We start from the raw sequence: 21,052 nt of genomic DNA, 5'->3' as shown, positions 1-21,052 counted from the left end.
TTAAGTTTTTTTAAACTATAAAATATCATACTCGTTCCGCAATAACATTAAAGATTTAGAAGCAGAAAAACAAGAACAGCCTTTAAACATTTGCTTGTATACATATTACAAGTACTTCCACTTAAGGAGAACGTTTACGAAAGCTTGTCAAATTGGTGTCAAGAATATATTAATGTGCTTCTACAATGTATCTTTTTCTTTTTACAATCATAGCAGATGTTTTTTTAACTTCTTCCGCGGGCTTATTTCTTGATTAATATATGTGTTCCATATTAACGCTTAGTTAACGTTTACGTCGACAAACTCTTTTATGTTCACGTTGCCAATGAACTTGTTGACAATCGGTACTGCAATACGCAGTATTCCAACAACAATGGTATATAGCTTCAGCTTCACAATTGTAACACTAAAATCATCAATTTTGTTATAATTTATGCATAATAAGTTTGCTATATATAGGGCGAGTTTTTCGTAACGTAACGACTTCAAGTCATCCTGGAAACCATGCAACATTTGTTCGTAAAACTGTTGCTTACAACAAATAACTTACAAGTTACTTGAAGTCGTCATGTTACGAGACCCTGTATACACCTATAAAGAAAACAGTGAAGGATCATTACCCATTGTTTCTTTTTTATCTCGGATATGATTTGTTGATGTCTGTCTGTAAGCTGCCGCACTTCTTTGGCATGTTCAGCTTGTAATTTCTCTAACTCTTTACACTTTTCTAGTTCTAATTCTCGACGTAATTTCTCTAATGTTGTCGTGGTAGGTTGTTCAGACGTTCTGCGTTCTCTTTTTATCTGTACAAAATGCATCATTAATATATTGTATTAACAAATACATATGATATTACAAATAAATAATTATAGCGAAGAACATTCTTTTCTTCTTCTCTGTTACTACAATTACAATTTAATTTATAATGTTCAACAACATTAAATATTTATTTCAGAATTATATTGTTCTTCACTATGATTTAATTTGTATATCTTGTACCTTTGCTGGTAGTGTTTCGGTTTGTATCTGTTCTGTTTGTACAAGAACACATTTTGATCTTGGTTCCTGGGAACTAGACGTAACCATGTCTTCTTGTGAACCTTCTTTCTTCAACCCCTGGGGACAGGTACTGGATATTCCTCTTGCAGGTTCATCTTCTGCTACTGGTAAACAGGGAACTTGTCTTTCTTCGCCCTCATCTTTAATTACTGAAGATTTTTCTTCAGTTTCTTTTGTCTCTTGACTCGGTAGCAGTTCACCGTGGCCATCTGAGCTAAGACGTTCAACTTTGACTCTTAAATCTTTAAAAAGTTGTTTGGCAGGATTAGAATTGTTCGCCGTAAATTTTGAACCTGATGACATATTGCGGATCTTTGTTGGTTTCGGGCCATCAATATCGTCGTCGATATCCAAGTCTTCAATGCTCTTGCCCAACTTTTGCAGCAAGTTCTGATGATGCTTCAGCTCTTCGAACGCTCTGTTCCATGCAGTGGATCTCTTTATCTATGAAAGGTAAATTGTGCACGTTTTACGAAATGTTGATTTCCCTTGCGACTGCACAATGAAACGTAGTGGTGAGAAATTAATTTTACACTTTAGGCTGCTGTATGTGCATACCTTCATTTCTTTCCACTTTCCTTTTTCCGAAGGCTATGCAAGAATTCGTTGTTAACATAATAATATACCTATGCAAGTGCAACAACAATTTCTAAATTTGCTTTCTCTCAACGGTTCTCTTCTATTGTGTCAGTGATACGATACACGGTAAATGGCGTGTAACCTAAACCGAGAATTTCACAGTGTTCGCGTGTGACAATTTCGCGTGGTACTCCGGACAATATTTGTGGTTTATCTTTACCTGTAAACTTTGCAGACTCGTTGTGATTGGACGTATGAACATCTTTTCGATGTTGGCACGCATGTGATGACCACCAAAAAACCGGACATCATAAATGTTGCCATTGGATTGCATAACTTTAGCCGGCCAGTATGGATATCCCTTTTGTTTTGCGTAAACTAGTTGATGTGGTGGGTTGCAGGGTATACAAAACCACATTTTTTCGGACTTCTCGTTTGATATTCTATAACAGTCGGAACAACGACGTATTTCTTGAAGATCATAGCAGCAGTCTTGGTACATTGTATTACCCATTTCTCCAATCACGCTATGAGCTGAACATAAAAATTGAATCTATTACTTTACTACATATTACGGCTGTACTTTCGAAAACGTCCATGCTCCGAATTGGATGAAATTTTGGAAATAGGTTCTTTTTCGACTGAAATGATGATTGCAAGAACGATTTTTGATGTTTCCGGAAGTTCAGCCTGTATTAGTTTTATACAAGAAATTTTATCTTATCATCAATTCATACCTCCATGGTACACGATAATATTGTGCAATATATTATGTGCATCAGCTTGAAATTCTGCGAGATTATTATATTCATTTTTTTTAATTTTTGAATCCATTATTGCCAAGTCCATATGATGTTTTATGAGAAAACTTGGTCGCCATGCGTCTTCACCTTCGCTAATCCAAGTTGGACCCGAGTATTTATTAGCTGGTGTAATTGGTTCATTGTTAAAAACGATTGCACGATTTGTAATTTCTGGTGGCAGTTTTGCTTTCAGATGACCGCAAGTAAAACTCAGAATATGGTTGAGATCGAGTTTATCTGGGTACGTGTCACTGTTTATACTCTGAAAAATTTATTCCTATTTTATGTATATACAAACTATGGAGTAATAATTAGTTCGTTCAAATGAGCAAGTTAATAATGAGTGTTGTAATAAGTTGGAATACGTTAATTGCAAAATTATATACTTACTTCACAAAAATTACATATTTTTAATTTAGCTGTACTTGGTGTGTGGCATTCAGAATGATAAACTCTGTAACACTGCTGACAACATTCTACTGCTCCAGCTTTGTAACACTTGCAACAGTACCAATCATGATTGTCAGTGCTTACAATATCTGTTGGTAGTCTATAACTTTCTTGCTCTATACCACTCTTTGTTGGTACTTTCTTCAGAAAAACAAGCCCATCATCAACTGCTTTATTTAATTCTTCCTGTGCTTCTTGTTCTGTAATTCCATACACCCGAGCAAGATGTCGTACCATACGATCATTACTGGGCAAACTCCTTTGGTGTACAGTTATTTTTATGGCATCCCATATCCGTTGCGTCATAAACGGATCAGTTTTCCGACGTACAGACATTGTAATGAGTAGGCACTAAAAAATATGAAAAATAGACACCAAGTTTACATATCGTTTACTTTAATTTAGGAAATATTTCTTATTTATTAAAGTCACATTAATGTTACTTTTATAGACATCGATAGAATAGAATATAAAAAGTTACAGTTGGTCGGGAGAAAAGCCTTAACAATTGAACTTTTAAGATCATTAAGGCGGTAGACTCGTTTCCAGGTTTGCAAGGCTGCAGGATTCGCCTTCTCATTTCTCCATAATGCAAACACGAGGTTTTTCAGTAGTCAAAAACGCTAGATAAAAGATCGATCTAGGGCGCTATCTCCCTCAAAAGTCCTATTTTTTCGTTTACAGGGCATAATTTGCATTATTAGGCAGCATGTAGCTATGAAAATAGCTCATGCGCAGTTGTATGCTTCCGAATAATGCAAATTACACTGCCGAATAATGCAAATTACGCCTCGTAAACGAAAAAAATAGGAAATTTGTCCTATGTATGATTGTACTATCGAGAAATGAGAAGGCGAATCCCGCACCCTTGCAATTCTGGAAGAAGGAGTCTACCCCCTTAATGTTACTTTTATGGACATTGATAGAATAGATTATAAAAAGTTATAGTCGGAAGAAAAGCCTTAAAAATTGAACTTTTAAGATAATGATATTTATGATTTACATATATAGATAATACCAGCATTTGTAATTGCATAGATAAATAATCTACCTGCCCTCATAGTCTCATACTCTTGTATCTAAAATGTGCAACAGTTATATAGACACCCTCATGCATAACACAGTTTATCAAAGTATAATACCCATGTATCAGTCCCTATTCAACAGTACTGTTTTAAACTTCATAGAGCAAAGAAGTTGCTAAATTAACTACTGAAGTTTTTGCATTATGAATTCTATTATTCTCAGTATAGGAGCATACGCATTGTTGTTGTTCAGTTTTATTACAATTGTGTTACTGTTAAAAAGACAATTTAAACAGTGGACGTGTACGTCGATGTATATTTTATCTATGTCTGATGTGTTATTTTCCATACTTACAGCAGGCATATTGCTTATCAATTATATGGAGACAGATATACAAATTTTGGATCAGATAATTTCAAACAATAACACTTGGTATGGGAAAGATCAGGAAGATAATTTTATAGAATTTCATAAACTATTACAAAATAATTCTAATACAACTCGTGAGTGTAATATTAGGCATATAATATTACACAATGGAATGTTCCTTATACCATTCACAAATTCTTTCATGTCTCTGCTAACGTTCTCTGCACAATCCAATCTAAATGTATCTAGTCTTAAAAGTCAATGTTACAAATCATGTCAATTACAAAAATCTATTGAAAAAGATAATAAGGTAAATGAATCAGACTTGCAGAGTATAGAAAAATGCGAGACAATTGAATGCAAGGAATTTGATTTAAAGCCTACATTAATACAACGTTACCAGAGAAAATTACTAGAAGCCATTCAGTATAACAAAATGATTGTTATAATATTCGTAATCAATCAGTGGATTGCACCAATTGCTGTAACAGGACTTCTATATCCAATTGTATACGCTAATGTAAGTTTCGTTAAGGATACAGAAAATGCAAGGTGTTCTGGAAATTATTTTTTGTTTGGTGGTTATCATAATAGTGCAAAAGTTGTGAATACTGCGCAAGATTATTCTAGTTTCTATGCAATATCTCTGCAGAAGAACTATACTAACGATATTGAATTATTAAACACATCAAATGCACAGGTGAATGAAATAATATCTAAAGTACACAGCATTGTACATTCTGCATTAGATAACACATATAATACCTCGCACTATATTAGCCACATAGAACCTTATAATACCACCGAACTATTTGACACAATGGAAGACTTAGAACATGATACACATACAGAAATTTGGAAACATAGCGATGATAATGTATATAGCACAGAAAGATCTATGGATGAAACAATGACAATACAATATGAAAGTGCTTTTAATTTAACAAATCCGGACAATGAAAATTTACCAAGTGATATACAATCAGACAATAATACTAGTGAATATGATAAAGAGGAACAATTATTCAATTATTTAATGACAAATTCTTCTAAAAATATATCTTCAGTTCAAGAGGATAATTCAGATAATGAAATTATTATAAGCACTACTCAGTCATCAATATTTAATATACTTCAAACGAATAATGTGAAAACTGTTGACGAAATTGTAGAACCAAATACAACAAATAACGTATCGGTAATCACCAATGATGAAATATATGCTGAAATACTTAAACGTATTCATAATGCTGTACATTATACAATGAAAAACAAATATAATCAGCAAAATAACAAGAAACAGCCAAAACAAAGAGTCTTAGAACAAGATTTTAATCATAATTCTATAACAAACAAATCTAATCTTTCTTCAGTTATTCAATTCATTACTTACAAAAGTAATAATGTACCGAACGAAACTTCCATATATGTAATGGAGAAATATTCGATACCAGTACAATTTTTAAAACTGTATTTACTTTTGCTTCTATTTGTAATATATTTTTTGCCAATTTTGTTCTGTACAATCTTACATCAACGTGGAAAATTAAACTGTCAACTTGTATTGGATAAACTGAAAGCAAAAAATGAAATATTGTCAAATACATCCAACGATAGTGTAATAATAAACAATATTAATAGCACAAGTTCCAACGAAACTATAGATTCTAAAGGTGCTTCTACATCAAAACAAGATTCTATAGACTCTGAAGAAAGTAGAAGGAAAGCGCAGGAAAATGTTGCTGCTTTAGAACAAATAGAAATATTTCATGAAAATTCCACAGAAAGACAGAATGAACAAGAAGAGGCCTATGAATTTGATAAGAGAAGAATTCAATTAAATATGATTGTACAAATGAAAAATACTATAAAACTTCTTGACACCATCAAAATGTCTTTATTTTGTGGAACAATATTATGGACACCAATACTTTTTGAAGTATTATCTAAAATATTTGCACAAGTGTCTGCACCAGAATGGTTGTTTAATATTACGTACTTATTCGCTGTTACGTTTAGTATCATACGAAATTCATTCAATCTTAAAATGATAAAATTACAAGATATTAATGCAAGTATTACAAAGACAAATAGTATTCATCCCATCATATAAATCATGTCCACGCTACATATCTGCTACTCGCTAAAAATAATTTACACAATGAACATTTTTTATCGTGACATACATTTTTAATTTTTCTTAGAAATGTTACACCCACAATTTGTTATTATTAATTGTGAATTATGAAACTACCAATACTTGATGCGTTGTTATTATGCAATTGGAAGTTACATTTACGTATATTATATTTATTCTAACAGTACTACAACAATGGAAAATAAATATTATTTTTTTTTAACAAAATTGTGATTAATTATTATTTTACAATCTCTAATACGATAGCAAGAGAATAGACATTGAAATTTACTTACCAAAGCTGATACACAAAATTGCTGTTCATGTAATGTTACTTTTCGATTGTGATTAATGGTATCTTATACAAAATCACGATTATTCGTCAATCCATATTTCTTTGTTATGCAGCAAAACTTGTTCAGAACGAAAGATAAACTTTTGCCGACGCCCGACAGTAATAATAAGACAATAATTAACAATAGCGACGCGCAACTACATGCACATATCGCGCACGTCATAAGATTAACCTAACCTAAATAATGCGCGCGCATCTTGTAATTTAAAATGTAATTGTATACCTGCGTATACCACATCGGCCCTTCTAAAATATATCTAAATACATATTACCACGTTTTTATTTAGTTTCGATTTCGATATGTTTCTCCCTCTAGCCTTGTTTGTGTCAGAAAACAATGAAACGGTGCAAAACAGTGGATGTGTAGGTACATACTAATTATTTTTTGTTATCGTTAACGATATATCGACGGGAATTCACAGATCCACGTTCAAAAACTAAAAGGGATAGTTATATAGTATACTTATTAGCGATGAAATTTTCAGTATGCATATAAGTTAACAAAATCTACAAAACACATTTTTTAAATTATCGTTACAGGCTCAAATAAAAAAGTTGACAAAACATCATTTTTAAAATTTTGTATGATTCCTACCAATTGCAATCTAAACAAATTATTGTTTATTCATTCTCTAGCAAACTATGTATATAGTTGGTCTAACATCTTTAAAAAATTCAAGTCCTTTGGACCAGCTTAGTTTTAAAAAAGTTATGCGATATTTACTGTCCTCGACTGTAAATATGTACCAATGCAAAAAACAAAAAATAATACATATTTAGCACGAACATTTATTGTGGTAAGTGTTGTTTGTGTCGTCTATCCTCCGTGTAATCATATTTTTTCTCGAAAACGTCTGATTTATGAACATATCATAGTTAAACAAAACACGACACTCACTTTCTATAACGGCTCGCTATGCACCTTACCAGTTACAATTAATATATTCGCTGTAGGGTAGCGCTACGAGCCAGTAGGAACAACAATTTAAAGAATAGAATTAAGAGAAGGTTATTGAAGTGTAAGCGAGGAAATAACATACATAATAAAGGAATATTGGCAAAGTTCGTTTAACGAAACGAATCAATACATAGAAACATAAAATATGTTTCTACGTTTCTTATTTTAATCATTTCAGGAGTTCGAATTCGACTCTGTCGCACCTAATAAGTAATATAGTCATCACGCGCATTTGTTTACGCAGCTATACTGTCTCGACTCGTTGAACGAACTGTAGATTATAATTGTGTATTTTTCTTTATTATTATTTATAGATTAGAACTTTCATGCTGATATCTTTAAAATCACACTGTTTATAACAATTGTTTATACTTATAGTACTATGTAAAATTACAAAGGGTGTTCAAATACTTCTTCCTTTAACTTTTCCAGAATTTGCATACCATTGCTCCAAGGAAATACACGAGCTCTCATTTTTGGAATATCCATTTTCTCGGATCCATCCAATATTTTAATAAGCGTGTAATTTTGTCGCGGAAACACGAAATCACGCTCGGTCAATCGTAAACTTGGGCATAAATCGTTTTTTCCGTCACCAACGTATGCCACTCGATCGAAGTTCACTCCTTCGTTTTTCCGCTGTTTCATATAACTTTCTAGAATTTGACCTTTACATAAATTAACGGTGCTTAGTTTGCATGAATCTTGTACGTGGTACATATCTATCCTTATTACACCGTTGTCATCAACTCTCGCTGGATTTGTAAATACTTGTGCAATAATGTGATCTAACTTTTTGTTTCTTAACCATTGTCCAATGAACAATGTATTCGAATCGCTAATAATAATAATTTCACAGCCTCGGACATGTAACTCTTTTAGAAGTGTTTCGATACCAGGCACCGATGGTATTCTTATAATAGCTCTCTCGATTTGTTTACTATCGATTAAACTGCTGTGCAACAATTCAAATATCTTCGCCATATACGGGATCCAACCGCTAGTGCGATATAATTCCTTCACATTGTCCGTTAATTTTTCCTGGGGTAACAGCTTACGAGCGATGATATCGGTATTATCATTGCTAATCGTATGATCAAAGTCGAATACGACGAGCACGGACGGATGCATCTATTAAAATGCAAATATATTACAAATGGAAGCTGTTTTAATAATTTTCTTCTAGAATATATAATTGATTTCGTTTTAGCTGATACACCTCGCGGGTACCAACAGCGTGCAGAGTCCTGTAAATTCATATTTCCTACTGTTTTTGTCACTATATATGTATTTTGTTGGACTATTTTTAATGTACTTGCGAAAGGTGAAATGGGCAATCTTATCGTTGACAACATAGAAAATTATATAATATATAAAATATGAACAATTGTGAATTAAAATAAATAAATATATATCAATAATTTTATTGATAAGAATACATCAATGCTTATATTACTACTATTAGTTACTAATGTCACTTACTAGAATAAGAAAGAGCGCAATAAATAGGGTAATAATAGAGTAGGACAGAGTAGGAATGAGTGAGTGAGTGAGAAAGAAAATATGGATGAACCGAACGTGTGGATAAAACAGTTTTGTAAATATTGGATATTGTAAACCACAAAACTCAATTCTTAGTTGTAAATGAATAAACCAACGTATCTATCTAATGTCACTTACTGTTAATTTAGTTTTTAAGTGTGCATTAAACCGTGAATTTCACTTTGTCAGATATGAAAAATGATACAATTACAACCGAACTCTTAGACAGGTATCCGGCGACTGTCTCTTTTAGGTTAATTAAGCGCTGCAGATACAGGGTGATTCAGACCACTGAATCAGTGGATGTTCGGTGGTGGGATGGTGGTGGGTGCACTACAGTGCACTAGCTACCGTCGCATCGCTACGCATTGTCGCTATTGGCCAAAGAATTGCATTGTCTCCGAAGAATGTAAACACTTTGCCTAGCCATTGCTAGCCATCATCTTGCAAAGTATTTATACTGTATACATATAAGTTATATAGCGGCTGCATCTAAATAAATAACATATTTACGTGGCTGTATTATTAATATAATATATCCTATTTGTTTAGGTATTTATATGTGATGGATAAAAATTAAAAAATTATTTACAGCCATTGATATGCAACTAATATATTGGGTTGGCAAGAAAGTCGAATTTCTTTATTCAAGCGATGAAAACCTTAATCAATAAATACTTTCTTATTTATTCTTTTTGGTAAAAGATCATCGAACAAAAAAATATCTTGAATCAAAAAATCAATACCGAAATTATATACATTCTTCCAACCCAATATGTATATATTTAGTATACATATCATTAATAATTAAAAGTAAATTATTTGACGATATATTTGAATTATATTTATTTGAATTGAATTATAAAAAGAAGATTATTAATACATTTTTTACAATAGCAGATCATAGAATAGAACAGCGCTTATTTTTTATAGCACACTAAATATGTACAATACTAATATATTTATGTATTTATTTGCATACATACATATATATATATACATATATGTACACACGAGCGTGAAAAGTATATATACCCAGCTAACCAGGCGTGCCTTGGGCAAGCCGTGCCTAGGGCACAGATCGGCAAATCATTGTCCAATCTACGCTCGGAGGTGCTCAAGTCCCGATTGGCTTAATTTTGGACGACCGTAGGACCAGGGTTTGGACATGGGCATGAGGTCGGCATCAGGTCGGCACGAATCGGCCGAATGTGCCTTTGTGGCAGCACTGTCGCACTGATGTACCGCATGCCGAATATCGTTTTACAGGTGAAACAAACAATTCCAATGCCGCTTTTGCAAAATTCACATGTTTTTCTATAAGCGAGGGTGAAACTAATATCCTAATCGCGATATGGAGCAACAAAAAATGAGTATACACATTCGGAGCTAATATCCCGTACATTACTACCGGGCCGGTATATAAGAGAAATTGGCGAAAAAAAAAATACAAATTTTATTTATTTCTCACATTTGTTATTTTTCCTAGACTGCGGATCTTTATGCGAAATAAAAATTGTCTGCATCGATTGCAAGAGACATAATCTAAAATTTGCATTGCCGTACAATTTTCTTTACAGTTCAATTTCAACTAATTGAATACACTTATATTTTAAAGATGATAAATAAAAATGATTTTATCATCTCCGCGCGAATGGCAGTACTCGATAAGTACTGTCCATCTGATTTTTCTAGACGCCCGAGGCCAATAGAAGAATATTCAACTTTTAAAGCGACCGAGTTTCGCCAATTTCTCTTATATACCGGCCCGGTAGTAATGTACGGGATATTAGCTCCGAATGTGTATACTCATTTTTTGTTGCTCCATATCGCGATTAGGATATTAGTTTCACCCTCGCTTATAGAAAAACATGTGAATTTTGCAAAAGCGGCATTGGAATTGTTTGTTTCACCTGTAAAACGATATTCGGCATGCGGTACATCAGTGCGACAGTGCTGCCACAAAGGCACATTCGGCCGATTCGTGCCGACCTGATGCCGACCTCATGCCCATGTCCAAACTCTGGTCCTACGGTCGACACTAGCTCGGCATATGCGCGCACAGGAGGTCGACCAAATTTAGATTTTTGGTTGGCTGGGTATTTATATATTTATGCATATTTATATTACGTGTTAATTCATCATTAAAATGAACAATAGCCATGCAAAAGATACTAAAATATCTAATCACAATTTAGAAGATGATATGGTAACAATTCTTTCCCGGTGAAGGTGCTGAAATATTTCTACTAACCTACAATGATGTGCCGGTTCTTTTTTAAAATAATTTTTATATAAAGCTAATAGAGAATTTACTTGGATTTAAGAAGTGCGGCACACATATGTATTTATAGCAAGTATCAATATATGATAATGTTTGTACAGACTGTAAAGAATAGTTGATATTTATAGAAACCTTCAGTAGGGAGGATGGATACATATAAACAATCTAAATATTTAGATGGAGATGATGAACATACTTTTGAATTTCATGTGAGCAATGCGTGTATGTCAGGTCATCTACAAATTATTCAGGACTATCTCGAATGTAATTATTTTTCATTGACAAATTATACTATTTGCTGCTAATTTATTTTCATAAAATCACGTTTGCTAATAATTTTGTATAATTGTGTGTATACATAGCACACGATATTAATACCCTTTTATATAATGGTTGGACACCGCTTCTATATGCTGCATCATGCGCTCAAGCAGAAACTATTGATTATCTTATAAAAAATGGTGCTAATGTTAATAAACATAAAGGTACATTTTAAAAAATTTCTTATATTACAATAAAAAAGTAATATTTTATGACTTGAAATAAATAATATTTTAGATGGGTATTATCCGTTAATGGCCCTATGCAGTTCCACTAAAAGCACAATAGAAAACCGAATAAAATGTCTAACATTACTCATAAAAGAAAAGGCTAATGTACATGCTACCAATAAACAAAGGTAATATAATTTTGTATCAATACTTTTTATAATTTAAAACTTTTCAAAATAATCTATGTTATAGACAAACATCTCTGATGTATGCGTGTGCATCACAAGACTTAGAATTTGTGGAAGAATTACTAAAATATGACAAAAATGTTAATGCTTGTGATAATAGAAACCAAACTGTGAGTCTTTTAGAATAACAATAATACAATGTCAATTTGCGAAAATTTAGATGGGTATTTCTTTCATTTTAGGCTTTAATGTATGCAACAATAGCGAACAAACCGGACATAGTAAAATTATTAATAGAGAAGGGAGTTGATACCACATTAACTGATCTCAGTAATTTAACTGCTAAGGACATAGCTTCAGTAAAAGGATATGATAAGGTAAACAATTTGAAGACAAACAATTTAAAGTAATTTAAAATGTCATATTTTTATAATTGTTATAGATACTGTCATTATTAGATTTTGACGAAGAAGAAATAATAACTGTTAGTGAAATATCTAAAGTATGTGATTGGAAGGATTTGTTTCCATTATTGAATAATATCAATGCCACCACTACAGATTTTGATGTGTACACAATGTTAAATGGAATGGGCCTAGAAAAATATACTCTTAATTTTGAAGGAATGAGCCTTAAGAGTTTTTTACAATTAAGTGAAGATAAGCTATGCAATTTAAATATTGATATTAAGGCGCATAGGACACAGTTTATGGATCAGCTTCATAAGTTTCATAAAAAGAAGTGGAGCATACACAGTATTGGACTTATTAATAAATCTTTACCATATACGTATGCTAACTTTTGTAAAGCCTCAATATTACAAAATTTTTGTTGAGAAAGTTTGATTTTTCTCTTTTTTTTTCTAGAATATATGACGGTGTTGTCTCCTTAGGTACTACATCTAGACAAGTTGCAGTTATAGGTTCCAGTTATCAATACATTAAATATGGTTTATCAAAAGCAAATGACGAGAATATGCACTTAACTTCAGAACAAATGGCAAATTTTGAAGAAGTATTGAAAAAAACACAAAAGACTCTTTCTTTACTTAAGAAGGAGCTTATATTGTTAAAAACACTTTCTAAAAGGGTGAGTATTGCATGCCAAATACATATTACAAAGCATGAACAGTTCTGAATTATGTTTTTTAAACTCAGATAAAAAAGGAAAACGATATTGGCATACCACCTACATATATAGGTCCAAAAAAGCATAATTGGAGATTATTACTGTCTGTAAGTATTATGACCATCATTGGAATGGGCATATTTAAAACAGTGTGTGTACAGAGATTAATCAATAACTGATAAAAATGTAAGTTTACAAAGATTTTTTTTTAATATTGATCTCTTCAAAATTTATACTTTTATATTACATTAATAAAATACTATACAGAAATGAGTAGTACTTTTATTGCTTATAAATGTGAAAAATTCTTGATAAAATACATATAACTACACTGCAGATTTTCTTGCATTTACGGCTTCTAAGGATCTTTACGGAATAATAAAATAATTACTGTATTCGAATTCTTTCCCTTTTAACATTATCTTCAACATATTAAAATTATTAACGTGGACAAAATGATATTTTGCTTTACCTCAGTTTTATAATTCTTAGGAAAATGTGAATTTTTGCATAAAAATCTGCAGTCTATATATAATATTATGTTCACAAATATTGTAGGTACATTTTAATGATCATCCAAATTAGCTAATTTTTTCATTAATGGAAACAAAGGATGAAATGATGGAAGATTATGTTGTCTGACAGTTAATTGGTAACGTTCTAGTGGTCCACTACAAAAAGCTAATCTGTCTCTTTCATTTGGATGTTTATCCATCCATTGGGATAATCGTCCCACGGACCAACTTGCACTCTGAAACAACAATGAATCATTCACTCGAATCGGAATTATCAGACATTCGATAATCTACAGTTGTAAATGAAAAAGCTGATGTCTTATGCACAAGTACTAAACTGTTTATACTAGTTTACCTGATGCGGAGATACTAATTCGGGGGGTGCTGTAGAAAATAAATGCAGAAGAACGAGGGAGCGAGGTATTCCGCTTTCTCCTGCTCCATCTACAACTTTGTTAACAATTTCTTCCGGAGTAAGTGGAAGCAATACTTTTAATGCTCGTAACGTTCTGTATTGTTGTTGTTCTGATGAACCCAATTGTCCACCTCTACACAAGGGAGAAACAGCTACTTCCATCTAAACAGAAATAAATATTGTCTTAGAGCTCTACGTTCGTACAGACTGTCCAACCATTTCCGTATGATAAATATTTTAAGGGATGACTCTATATTACTGTACAAGATAAAATAAGTCGAAAATCAAAAATACGATATTGAGATTTTGATATTTTTTTTTCAAATTATTATTACTAATAGTATACCTGACTGAAGTCAACAATAAGTTTCGCTTTTCCAAAATCTGTTAAAGGTCTTAGTAAGCAAGCGTGTCTTACAAATAGTTCAATACATCGTGAAGCGACCGTCTTACAGCTTAAATAACAATCGATCAATTAGTATCACGTGATGTATAATATAAATCATTGTAACTGAAATTTATTTACCATTCAGCAACGACGGTTTGATTCTTGTAGGGCACAAGAAATGTGTTCACAGAACGTAAAATAAACCCTTGCAACTCGCGCATATACAAAGAACAGTTAATTTCTTTTCCTAGAGGACTGCTTGGACTATATTGGAGAAACATCATGTTATTTTATATCATTTATACATATGTTTCAAAGTACAAGTAAACACAAGTTATTTATTCACTTACTCTCGAAATTCTGGATCGTCGTGCATAGTTAAAATAATGCTTTCGATAGCATCGCTAATAGAAGCTAATAACGGTGATAATATGTTTTTTGTTAATGTATCTGTTTCCTTCAGAGCTATAGAAATGATGTTACTTCCTTCCGATGGCAAACCAGTAGATAAATTCGCCACAACACGACTTATTTGATTGGAAAGGTAATAAAGTAGGTTTGCAAGCGACACGTTAGTCTGCTGTACTGTAGTACATGAATCAATTACTTGACTAGCTTCACCTCCCACGTGTAATCCCTGCTCACACTTTAGACAGAAAAGCCTTATAGCTTTGCCTACATTGCGGGCAACTACTGTTGAAAGACCATCATCGACTAGTGATACACTTAGTTCGCTAAAAACAAACAATAAAGTAACGATGAGATAAAAAAACTAAAATTTAGTAAATGAACATAAAAAAATTATCTATTTTACTTTGTCACTGTACGGATGAGGCCATCAATTTCATCTTGAGTAGGTAATCCTTCCCCAGAAAACATAGTATGTACTGGGTCCAATAAGCGTGATACTGAACGCGATAGGTATGCATTCTCAAACGGAGACAATACATTATGGCTAATGGAAACGGAAATATGTTATTTTGTTGAAATGAAAAGAGTAATTCAAGTGAAATATCTTCTAGCTTACTTGATGTTGTAAATGCCAATATTTTGTGATCTTTCCTTCAATCGTTTACTCAAATCTAGAAAGATTCTCAAAAATTTTGGATACTCGCCTTCTAATGCTTGTTTAACGAATGAGGAACCTATAAATAAAAACGTATTATCTTTAATGTTTAAACAAATGATTTAAATTAATACTTACTTTGAGCACGTTCGACTAATATTTTAGAAAGTAAATCGTTTATTCTATTCCAAAATTTTTGAGATAATTCATTTAATTCTTTCGCATGGTACTCTAATAGAATTCTTTGTAACAGTTCAATCTGAAATAACAAATAGAGTGTATGTATAAATGGACAACATTGTACACAAAAGTTAAGAAAAGAATTTCTAATTACTTGTAAACATTGTGTATAAAGAGTATCTTGAAATAATCTTTCAAGATTTTCCCAAATTCGTGTGCGTAAATTTCCAGACGATCCTAAACCAGGAATTGCTGCTCGTCCAGGTGCTCCTCTCTTTCCAAAATCTTGATTCGTTGCTAGAGTCAAATCTAAAGATTCTGTAGCAATTCTTTCAATTTCCAATATAGCAGAATCCATGATATTATCTACAGCTCCTTTAACAATTCCTAAATTTTGAAATACTTGCACCGCGGTACTAACCTGTTTGTTATTAGTTTAGAATTAGTTATTACAAAAGTTCTAATATACTTGAAAAATCGGTATGAGTTTATATACTTTTGTCCCATCCATTGTTTGTAAACCTTGAGATAAAGTATAAGTTGCTATCCTTTGTACTGTTGTTCTATGAGCTTTAACAGCTTGTTGATCATCCGCAATTACATCCAAGCCATTTAAATCTGTATCCATCATCAGTTGTTCTAAAAGTAACAGCTGTTTGTGTGATATTTTAGAATATTATAGATATACTGAAGCAATCAATTAACTAACCCAACTCATGAAGGCTATTAGCAGCTTTTATAATATCTGGACCTTGCACATTATTTGTCATTTGAGAATATAAACGTTTCGATAAATGTTGCATTCTAGCCACTCTTCGCAGCAAGTCAGAAGTTTCGTGTAATCTTGCTAAAACAACAGTTTGATTTTCAATTCTATTGAATGGATCAACAATCTTTCCACGTAAGCGTTCCACAGCCGATAAAAGACTCTAAAATTTGAATGTTATTTAACAATTATAAGATCAACATAATATACTGTATAATATCCTTTGTATAATTCAATTTTATTCATACCTGAACATGAGATTGCATTATTGCAAGTACACCTTCTAACTTTTCAACCCATGTTGCCTGCGATAATAAATCTTCGTGATTAGCTAAAACCTGCTTCTGAAGTTCAGTATTTAATATTTCAATCGCTAAAATAAACAGACATTTATATCACGTGACATATTCATTTTATTTGTTAATTATATTAATTTATTTATTTACCTTGTCCTAATTTGTTTATTTGCTGTGCTACTGATAAGACTTGATTGATATCAGCTTTCTTAGATTCACCATCAAAAAATTGTTTAAAGAAATCTGGGAAAAACATAAAAATTAATTAAACAAAGAGTGAAAAACATTGCTACGAAATATAATTTGAAATATAATTAAAAATGAATTACCGTCTTTTTCTATTCCTTCCCAACTCGTAATTTCATCCATTATCAGGTTATTTTATAGGTATGAAAAATATAAAGTGAAAATGAAAGATATACCGAATGACACGTCACAAAATTGTATAGGTTGGCAATTGATTATTTTTAATTCTTTTCTGTTATCCTTATTGTTGTTATTTCTTATATAGTACCAAACAGAATACAAATTAAATTACATTTATTTATGCTAAAGAAGTTTTGCGAGAACATTTTAAGAGTATGCGTGTTTCAATGCATACAAATCACATATAAATATAGATAACTCGCGGATTCATGACAATTCATGATCAGTGGTTGTACAGTTTGTATATATACACGAGTATGTGTCAAACGGATTTAGAGCATTGAAATAATATTAAATTAACGTGCAATTTTGTTCTCCGTTCTCTAACAAATAATCAATTTTAGAAAATGATCCACAGCTTATTTATTATAAACTCTTCAGGGTAAGTAAGAAATCGTAAGTGAAAAACCAGATGTGACATTTGACAAGAATTTGGTTAAAAATCTACATGTGTTCCTCTTAAATACGTTCGATATTCAGTTTGAACATGTTTATTTGTGGCAAACAAGTTTTGTTGAACAATTATTTTCGATTTTCATAAGAGAGAAATATATAATTTCATACTTAGGGATGTGTTCATGGAGAAGCATTGGAAGAGTGCTGTTGCTAGATCATTATGTGATTATTTTTTTGACCAACAACGAAGAGTTTTGTCTCCCGAAGATACACCACCTGTAATAGCTACACCTCATCACTATCTAATCAGTATATATCGCTGTAATATGTTCTTCGTTGCTGTATGTATGACAGAAGGTATATATCAAATTTGACTAGAGTTATCCGAATTATAAGATCCATTTTAATTAACACTTTTATGTTACAGTTCCACCGCTATTTGTAATCGAATTTTTACATAGAGTAGTGGATACGTTTGAAGACTACTTTAGCGAATGTACAGAAACAATTATAAAAGAAAATTATGTAGTTGTATATGAGTTGTTAGATGAAATGTTGGATAATGGTTTTCCATTAGCTACTGAATCTAATATTTTGAAGGAGCTTATTAAACCACCGAACATCTTAAGAACTATTGCAAATACCGTTACAGGAAAATCTAAGTAAATATTTGAATTGTTCACTTATAAAAAACATGAAATTAGACATAGTCTTATTCAATTCTAATTATATTTATGAAAATTATAGTGTCAGCGCAACATTACCAAGTGGGCAGCTGTCTAATGTTCCTTGGAGGAGAACTGGTGTGAAATACACAAATAATGAGGCATATTTTGATGTTGTAGAAGAAGTAGATGCTATTATTGATAGAACTGGAGCAACTGTATTTGCAGAAATTCAAGGCTATGTAAGTTACTTGGAAAGTTTCTATATTATACATGCAATGGTATAAATCTGCACCATGTTTGCATTATAAAACTATAATTGCAGATCGATTGCTGCATAAAGTTAAGTGGTATGCCAGATTTAACACTTTCTTTTATGAATCCCAGATTGTTCGACGATGTTAGTTTTCATCCTTGTGTTAGATTTAAAAGATGGGAGGTAAGAATACATATAATTTTAAGGGGGTAGACTCGTTTCTAGGATTGCAAGGGTGCGTCTTCTCATTTATTGATAATGCAAAGATGTGGTTTTTCATTAGTCAAAAGCGCTAGATAAAAGATCAATCTAGGCCGCAATCGCGCTCAAAAGACCTATTCTTACGTTTATGCTTCGATGCAGGTTTATACTCCCGAATAATGCAAATTACGCCTCGTAAACGTAAAAATAGGACGGGGCTGCGGAATCGGTAGACAAAATTCATAACTCTGACTCCAACTCCTCTTTCTGTTTACCTCTGACTCTGAATCCGAATCCGACTCCGACTCCGATTCCGACTCTGGCTCTCCAAATTGAAAAAATATGTACTCAAAATAATTAAAAGTTGTAATAAAACTGAATAAATAGTTGAAATATTGTATTAAAGTCTAAGAATATGGAACAGATAACTCTCATACAACACAACACGACTGTTACTTTCTCACTTTCAGGAAATAGTTAGAAAATATGTATCAATTTGAGGAATACTAACAATAAAGTTTCCATTTTCGTAAATTAATATAATCTCTAATATTTCATAGAGATACTTGTCGCTTTTAGGGCTATCTTTTATTTTTTTGGTACTGAATGAATCATTTCTTCTATAAGAACCATAGGAAGGTCATTCCAAGCTTCTTGGATGGGTGTAAATGAATTACCATGCTTCATTAAACTTCTGCTCATTGAGCCTGTGTTTATTGGTAAACAAAAGAGCCAGAGTTGGAGTCAGAGTCGATATATTTTTTTCTGACTCTGACTCCGACTTCAGGAGTCGGTATATAGCTTTTTCTGACTCTGACTCCGACTTCAGGAGTCGGTATATAGCTTTTTCTTTCTCCGGCTCTGACTCCAGTGATCAGCAATTACTCCCAAACTCTGACTCCAACTCCACAGCCCTGCTTTTGAGGACGATTTCACTACTGAAAAACCCCATCTTTGCATTATTGAGAAATGAGAAGATGCATCCTGCACCCTTGCAATCCTGAAAACGAGAATCTACCCCCTCGAACAAATTTATTACTTGTGTTGTTAATAAAATGTCTAATCTTTTTCCAGTCGAAACGAATACTTTCTTTTATTCCACCAGATGGTAATTTCCGACTTCTTTCTTACCACATAGGATCACAAAGTATTGTAGCTATTCCAATATATGTGAGACACAATATTAGTCTTAAAGAACCAGGAGGTGGCAGATTAGATATAACAGTTGGACCAAAACAAACTATTGGCAGAACTGTATGTATTTCTTTTATAATAACTATCACTTTTATAATAACTAATCAAATATTAAAATGTGTATATTTTAGGTGGAAAATGTGACATTAGAAATTCCTATGCCAAAAGTAGTATTGAATTGTACTCTAACACCAAATCAGGGAAAATATTCATTTGATCCTGTCAGCAAAATTCTGTTTTGGGATATTGGAAGGATAGATGTTTCCAAATTACCCAATCTAAAGGGCTCGGTATGTAAACTTTTATAGAAAATAAAATAATCAAACAAATACTTGGGTAATAAGTATACGAATTTGGAAATATTTCAGATTGCAATCCAAAATTCAGCTAGTGTAATGGAGTCTAATCCTGCGATTAATGTAACTATCTATTTTCTATACTAGTGGAAGTTCTAACTTGCAATATTAAAAATAAACGTTACTAAACATTCATTTTAGGTACATTTTACAATCAATCAATTAGCAGTATCTGGTTTGAAAGTTAACCGGCTAGACATGGACGGAGAAAAATATAAACCTTTTAAAGGTGTTAAATACATTACCAAAGCTGGAAAGTTTCAGATAAGAATGTAAATAAAAGATATCAGTGATTCCATCAAGAAATGAAATATTTTTCATATTCAGAAGACTAAATGTCTATAATAATGGTGCAAATAACAAAAAGTAACAAATCAATAAATCCCTATATAATACAATAAGATTTGTTCCCCGCAATTATAGATATTAAACTTTTCTACAAAGGCATAATATTATAATCCTTATAATAAGTTTTAATCATACTTTTCAAAGTGTAAATAATTATGAATAAAGACAATTCTTTCAATAAAGAAAAAGATTAATATAAAGCATCTATGAAAAAA

At 32.1% G+C, this 21,052-nt stretch overlaps 5 protein-coding genes across 14 annotated transcripts; 2 read left to right on the top strand and 3 right to left on the bottom strand.

Moving 5' to 3' along the window:
• Positions 1 to 105: 105 nt before the first annotated feature.
• LOC143217100 (zinc finger MYND domain-containing protein 11) lies at positions 106 to 7,874 on the bottom strand. 4 transcript variants are annotated; one of them, XM_076440914.1, is made up of 9 exons: positions 6,720 to 7,874; positions 2,832 to 3,242; positions 2,376 to 2,703; positions 1,859 to 2,172; positions 1,618 to 1,650; positions 1,353 to 1,503; positions 1,000 to 1,268; positions 621 to 803; positions 106 to 406 (listed from the first exon to the last, which is right to left on the bottom strand). In XM_076440914.1, exons 2-9 carry the CDS (start codon positions 3,225 to 3,227, stop codon positions 284 to 286), a joined length of 1,797 nt encoding a protein of 598 aa, XP_076297029.1. In that variant the 5' UTR covers positions 3,228 to 3,242; positions 6,720 to 7,874; the 3' UTR covers positions 106 to 283. The 4 variants fall into 4 exon arrangements, with proteins under 4 accessions (XP_076297029.1, XP_076297012.1, XP_076297003.1 ...); XM_076440897.1 differs by adding an exon at positions 5,680 to 5,859 and having other exon boundaries at positions 1,000 to 1,503; positions 6,720 to 6,859; XM_076440888.1 differs by having other exon boundaries at positions 1,000 to 1,503.
• Positions 7,875 to 8,014: 140 nt separating this feature from the next.
• LOC143217209 (putative phosphatase phospho2) lies at positions 8,015 to 9,791 on the bottom strand. 2 transcript variants are annotated; one of them, XM_076441176.1, is made up of 2 exons: positions 9,417 to 9,791; positions 8,015 to 8,983 (listed from the first exon to the last, which is right to left on the bottom strand). In XM_076441176.1, exon 2 carries the CDS (start codon positions 8,865 to 8,867, stop codon positions 8,127 to 8,129), a length of 741 nt encoding a protein of 246 aa, XP_076297291.1. In that variant the 5' UTR covers positions 8,868 to 8,983; positions 9,417 to 9,791; the 3' UTR covers positions 8,015 to 8,126. The 2 variants fall into 2 exon arrangements, with proteins under 2 accessions (XP_076297291.1, XP_076297283.1); XM_076441168.1 differs by having other exon boundaries at positions 8,015 to 8,867; positions 9,417 to 9,768.
• Positions 9,597 to 13,639, top strand: LOC143217134 (uncharacterized). Of its 5 annotated transcripts, none has more exons than XM_076440952.1 (9): positions 9,597 to 9,729; positions 11,691 to 11,826; positions 11,925 to 12,047; positions 12,121 to 12,241; positions 12,306 to 12,411; positions 12,484 to 12,618; positions 12,684 to 13,030; positions 13,108 to 13,330; positions 13,399 to 13,639. In XM_076440952.1, the coding sequence occupies exons 2-9, from the start codon at positions 11,709 to 11,711 to the stop codon at positions 13,546 to 13,548; spliced, it is 1,323 nt and encodes a 440-aa protein (XP_076297067.1). In that variant the 5' UTR covers positions 9,597 to 9,729; positions 11,691 to 11,708; the 3' UTR covers positions 13,549 to 13,639. The 5 variants fall into 5 exon arrangements, with proteins under 5 accessions (XP_076297067.1, XP_076297079.1, XP_076297049.1 ...); XM_076440964.1 differs by lacking the exon at positions 9,597 to 9,729 and adding an exon at positions 10,309 to 11,377; XM_076440934.1 differs by lacking the exon at positions 9,597 to 9,729 and adding an exon at positions 10,309 to 11,510.
• Positions 10,110 to 17,662, bottom strand: Fws (Conserved oligomeric Golgi complex subunit 5 four way stop). Of its 2 annotated transcripts, XM_076440866.1 has the most exons (14): positions 17,325 to 17,662; positions 17,146 to 17,238; positions 16,948 to 17,072; positions 16,643 to 16,862; positions 16,430 to 16,572; positions 16,088 to 16,354; positions 15,892 to 16,012; positions 15,715 to 15,832; positions 15,502 to 15,642; positions 15,038 to 15,421; positions 14,826 to 14,951; positions 14,646 to 14,754; positions 14,240 to 14,461; positions 10,110 to 14,120 (listed from the first exon to the last, which is right to left on the bottom strand). In XM_076440866.1, the coding sequence occupies exons 1-14, from the start codon at positions 17,362 to 17,364 to the stop codon at positions 13,935 to 13,937; spliced, it is 2,295 nt and encodes a 764-aa protein (XP_076296981.1). In that variant the 5' UTR covers positions 17,365 to 17,662; the 3' UTR covers positions 10,110 to 13,934. The 2 variants fall into 2 exon arrangements, with proteins under 2 accessions (XP_076296981.1, XP_076296990.1); XM_076440875.1 differs by lacking the exons at positions 16,948 to 17,072; positions 17,146 to 17,238; positions 17,325 to 17,662 and having other exon boundaries at positions 16,430 to 16,585; positions 16,643 to 16,786.
• Carmine (AP-3 complex subunit carmine) lies at positions 17,663 to 21,031 on the top strand. Its single transcript, XM_076441006.1, has 9 exons — positions 17,663 to 17,803; positions 17,990 to 18,174; positions 18,245 to 18,479; positions 18,565 to 18,724; positions 18,808 to 18,921; positions 20,014 to 20,193; positions 20,265 to 20,423; positions 20,502 to 20,552; positions 20,631 to 21,031. The coding sequence occupies exons 1-9, from the start codon at positions 17,769 to 17,771 to the stop codon at positions 20,763 to 20,765; spliced, it is 1,254 nt and encodes a 417-aa protein (XP_076297121.1). The 5' UTR covers positions 17,663 to 17,768; the 3' UTR covers positions 20,766 to 21,031.
• The last annotated feature ends 21 nt before the right edge of the window (positions 21,032 to 21,052 follow it).

The sequence above is a fragment of the Lasioglossum baleicum genome, chromosome 2 (assembly GCF_051020765.1).
Source record: "Lasioglossum baleicum chromosome 2, iyLasBale1, whole genome shotgun sequence".
Lineage (NCBI taxonomy): Eukaryota > Metazoa > Arthropoda > Insecta > Hymenoptera > Halictidae > Lasioglossum > Lasioglossum baleicum.
The sequence above is the reverse complement of the archived record's forward strand: the minus strand, read 5'-3'. Positions and strand labels throughout refer to the sequence as shown.

What these genes read in the sequence shown, in the direction of transcription:
- Carmine (XM_076441006.1), top strand. Translation starts at nt 17,769, where the DNA reads ATGATCCACAGCTTATTTATTATAAACTCTTCAGG. An exon ending in ACCGTTACAGGAAAATCTAA is followed by an intron (nt 18,480 to 18,564) that starts GTAAATATTTGA and finishes TGAAAATTATAG; the next exon opens with TGTCAGCGCAACATTACCAA. An exon ending in TTAGATTTAAAAGATGGGAG is followed by an intron (nt 18,922 to 20,013) that starts GTAAGAATACAT and finishes ATCTTTTTCCAG; the next exon opens with TCGAAACGAATACTTTCTTT.
- LOC143217209 (XM_076441176.1), bottom strand. Translation starts at nt 8,867, where the DNA reads ATGCATCCGTCCGTGCTCGTCGTATTCGACTTTGATCATACGATTAGC.
- Fws (XM_076440866.1), bottom strand. Translation starts at nt 17,364, where the DNA reads ATGGATGAAATTACGAGTTGGGAAGGAATAGAAAAAGACG. An exon ending in ATTAGTCGAACGTGCTCAAA is followed by an intron (nt 15,833 to 15,891) that starts GTAAGTATTAAT and finishes TTTTATTTATAG; the next exon opens with GTTCCTCATTCGTTAAACAA. An exon ending in TTATTGTTGACTTCAGTCAG is followed by an intron (nt 14,462 to 14,645) that starts GTATACTATTAG and finishes ATTTCTGTTTAG; the next exon opens with ATGGAAGTAGCTGTTTCTCC.
- LOC143217134 (XM_076440952.1), top strand. Translation starts at nt 11,709, where the DNA reads ATGGATACATATAAACAATCTAAATATTTAGATGGAGATGATGAACAT. An exon ending in AATAAATCTTTACCATATAC is followed by an intron (nt 13,031 to 13,107) that starts GTATGCTAACTT and finishes TTTTTTTTCTAG; the next exon opens with AATATATGACGGTGTTGTCT. An exon ending in TAAAAACACTTTCTAAAAGG is followed by an intron (nt 13,331 to 13,398) that starts GTGAGTATTGCA and finishes TTTTAAACTCAG; the next exon opens with ATAAAAAAGGAAAACGATAT.
- LOC143217100 (XM_076440888.1), bottom strand. Translation starts at nt 3,227, where the DNA reads ATGTCTGTACGTCGGAAAACTGATCCGTTTATGACGCAACGGATATGG. An exon ending in AAATATGTAATTTTTGTGAA is followed by an intron (nt 2,704 to 2,831) that starts GTAAGTATATAA and finishes TAAATTTTTCAG; the next exon opens with AGTATAAACAGTGACACGTA. An exon ending in CGAGTCTGCAAAGTTTACAG is followed by an intron (nt 1,651 to 1,858) that starts GTAAAGATAAAC and finishes ATTCTTGCATAG; the next exon opens with CCTTCGGAAAAAGGAAAGTG.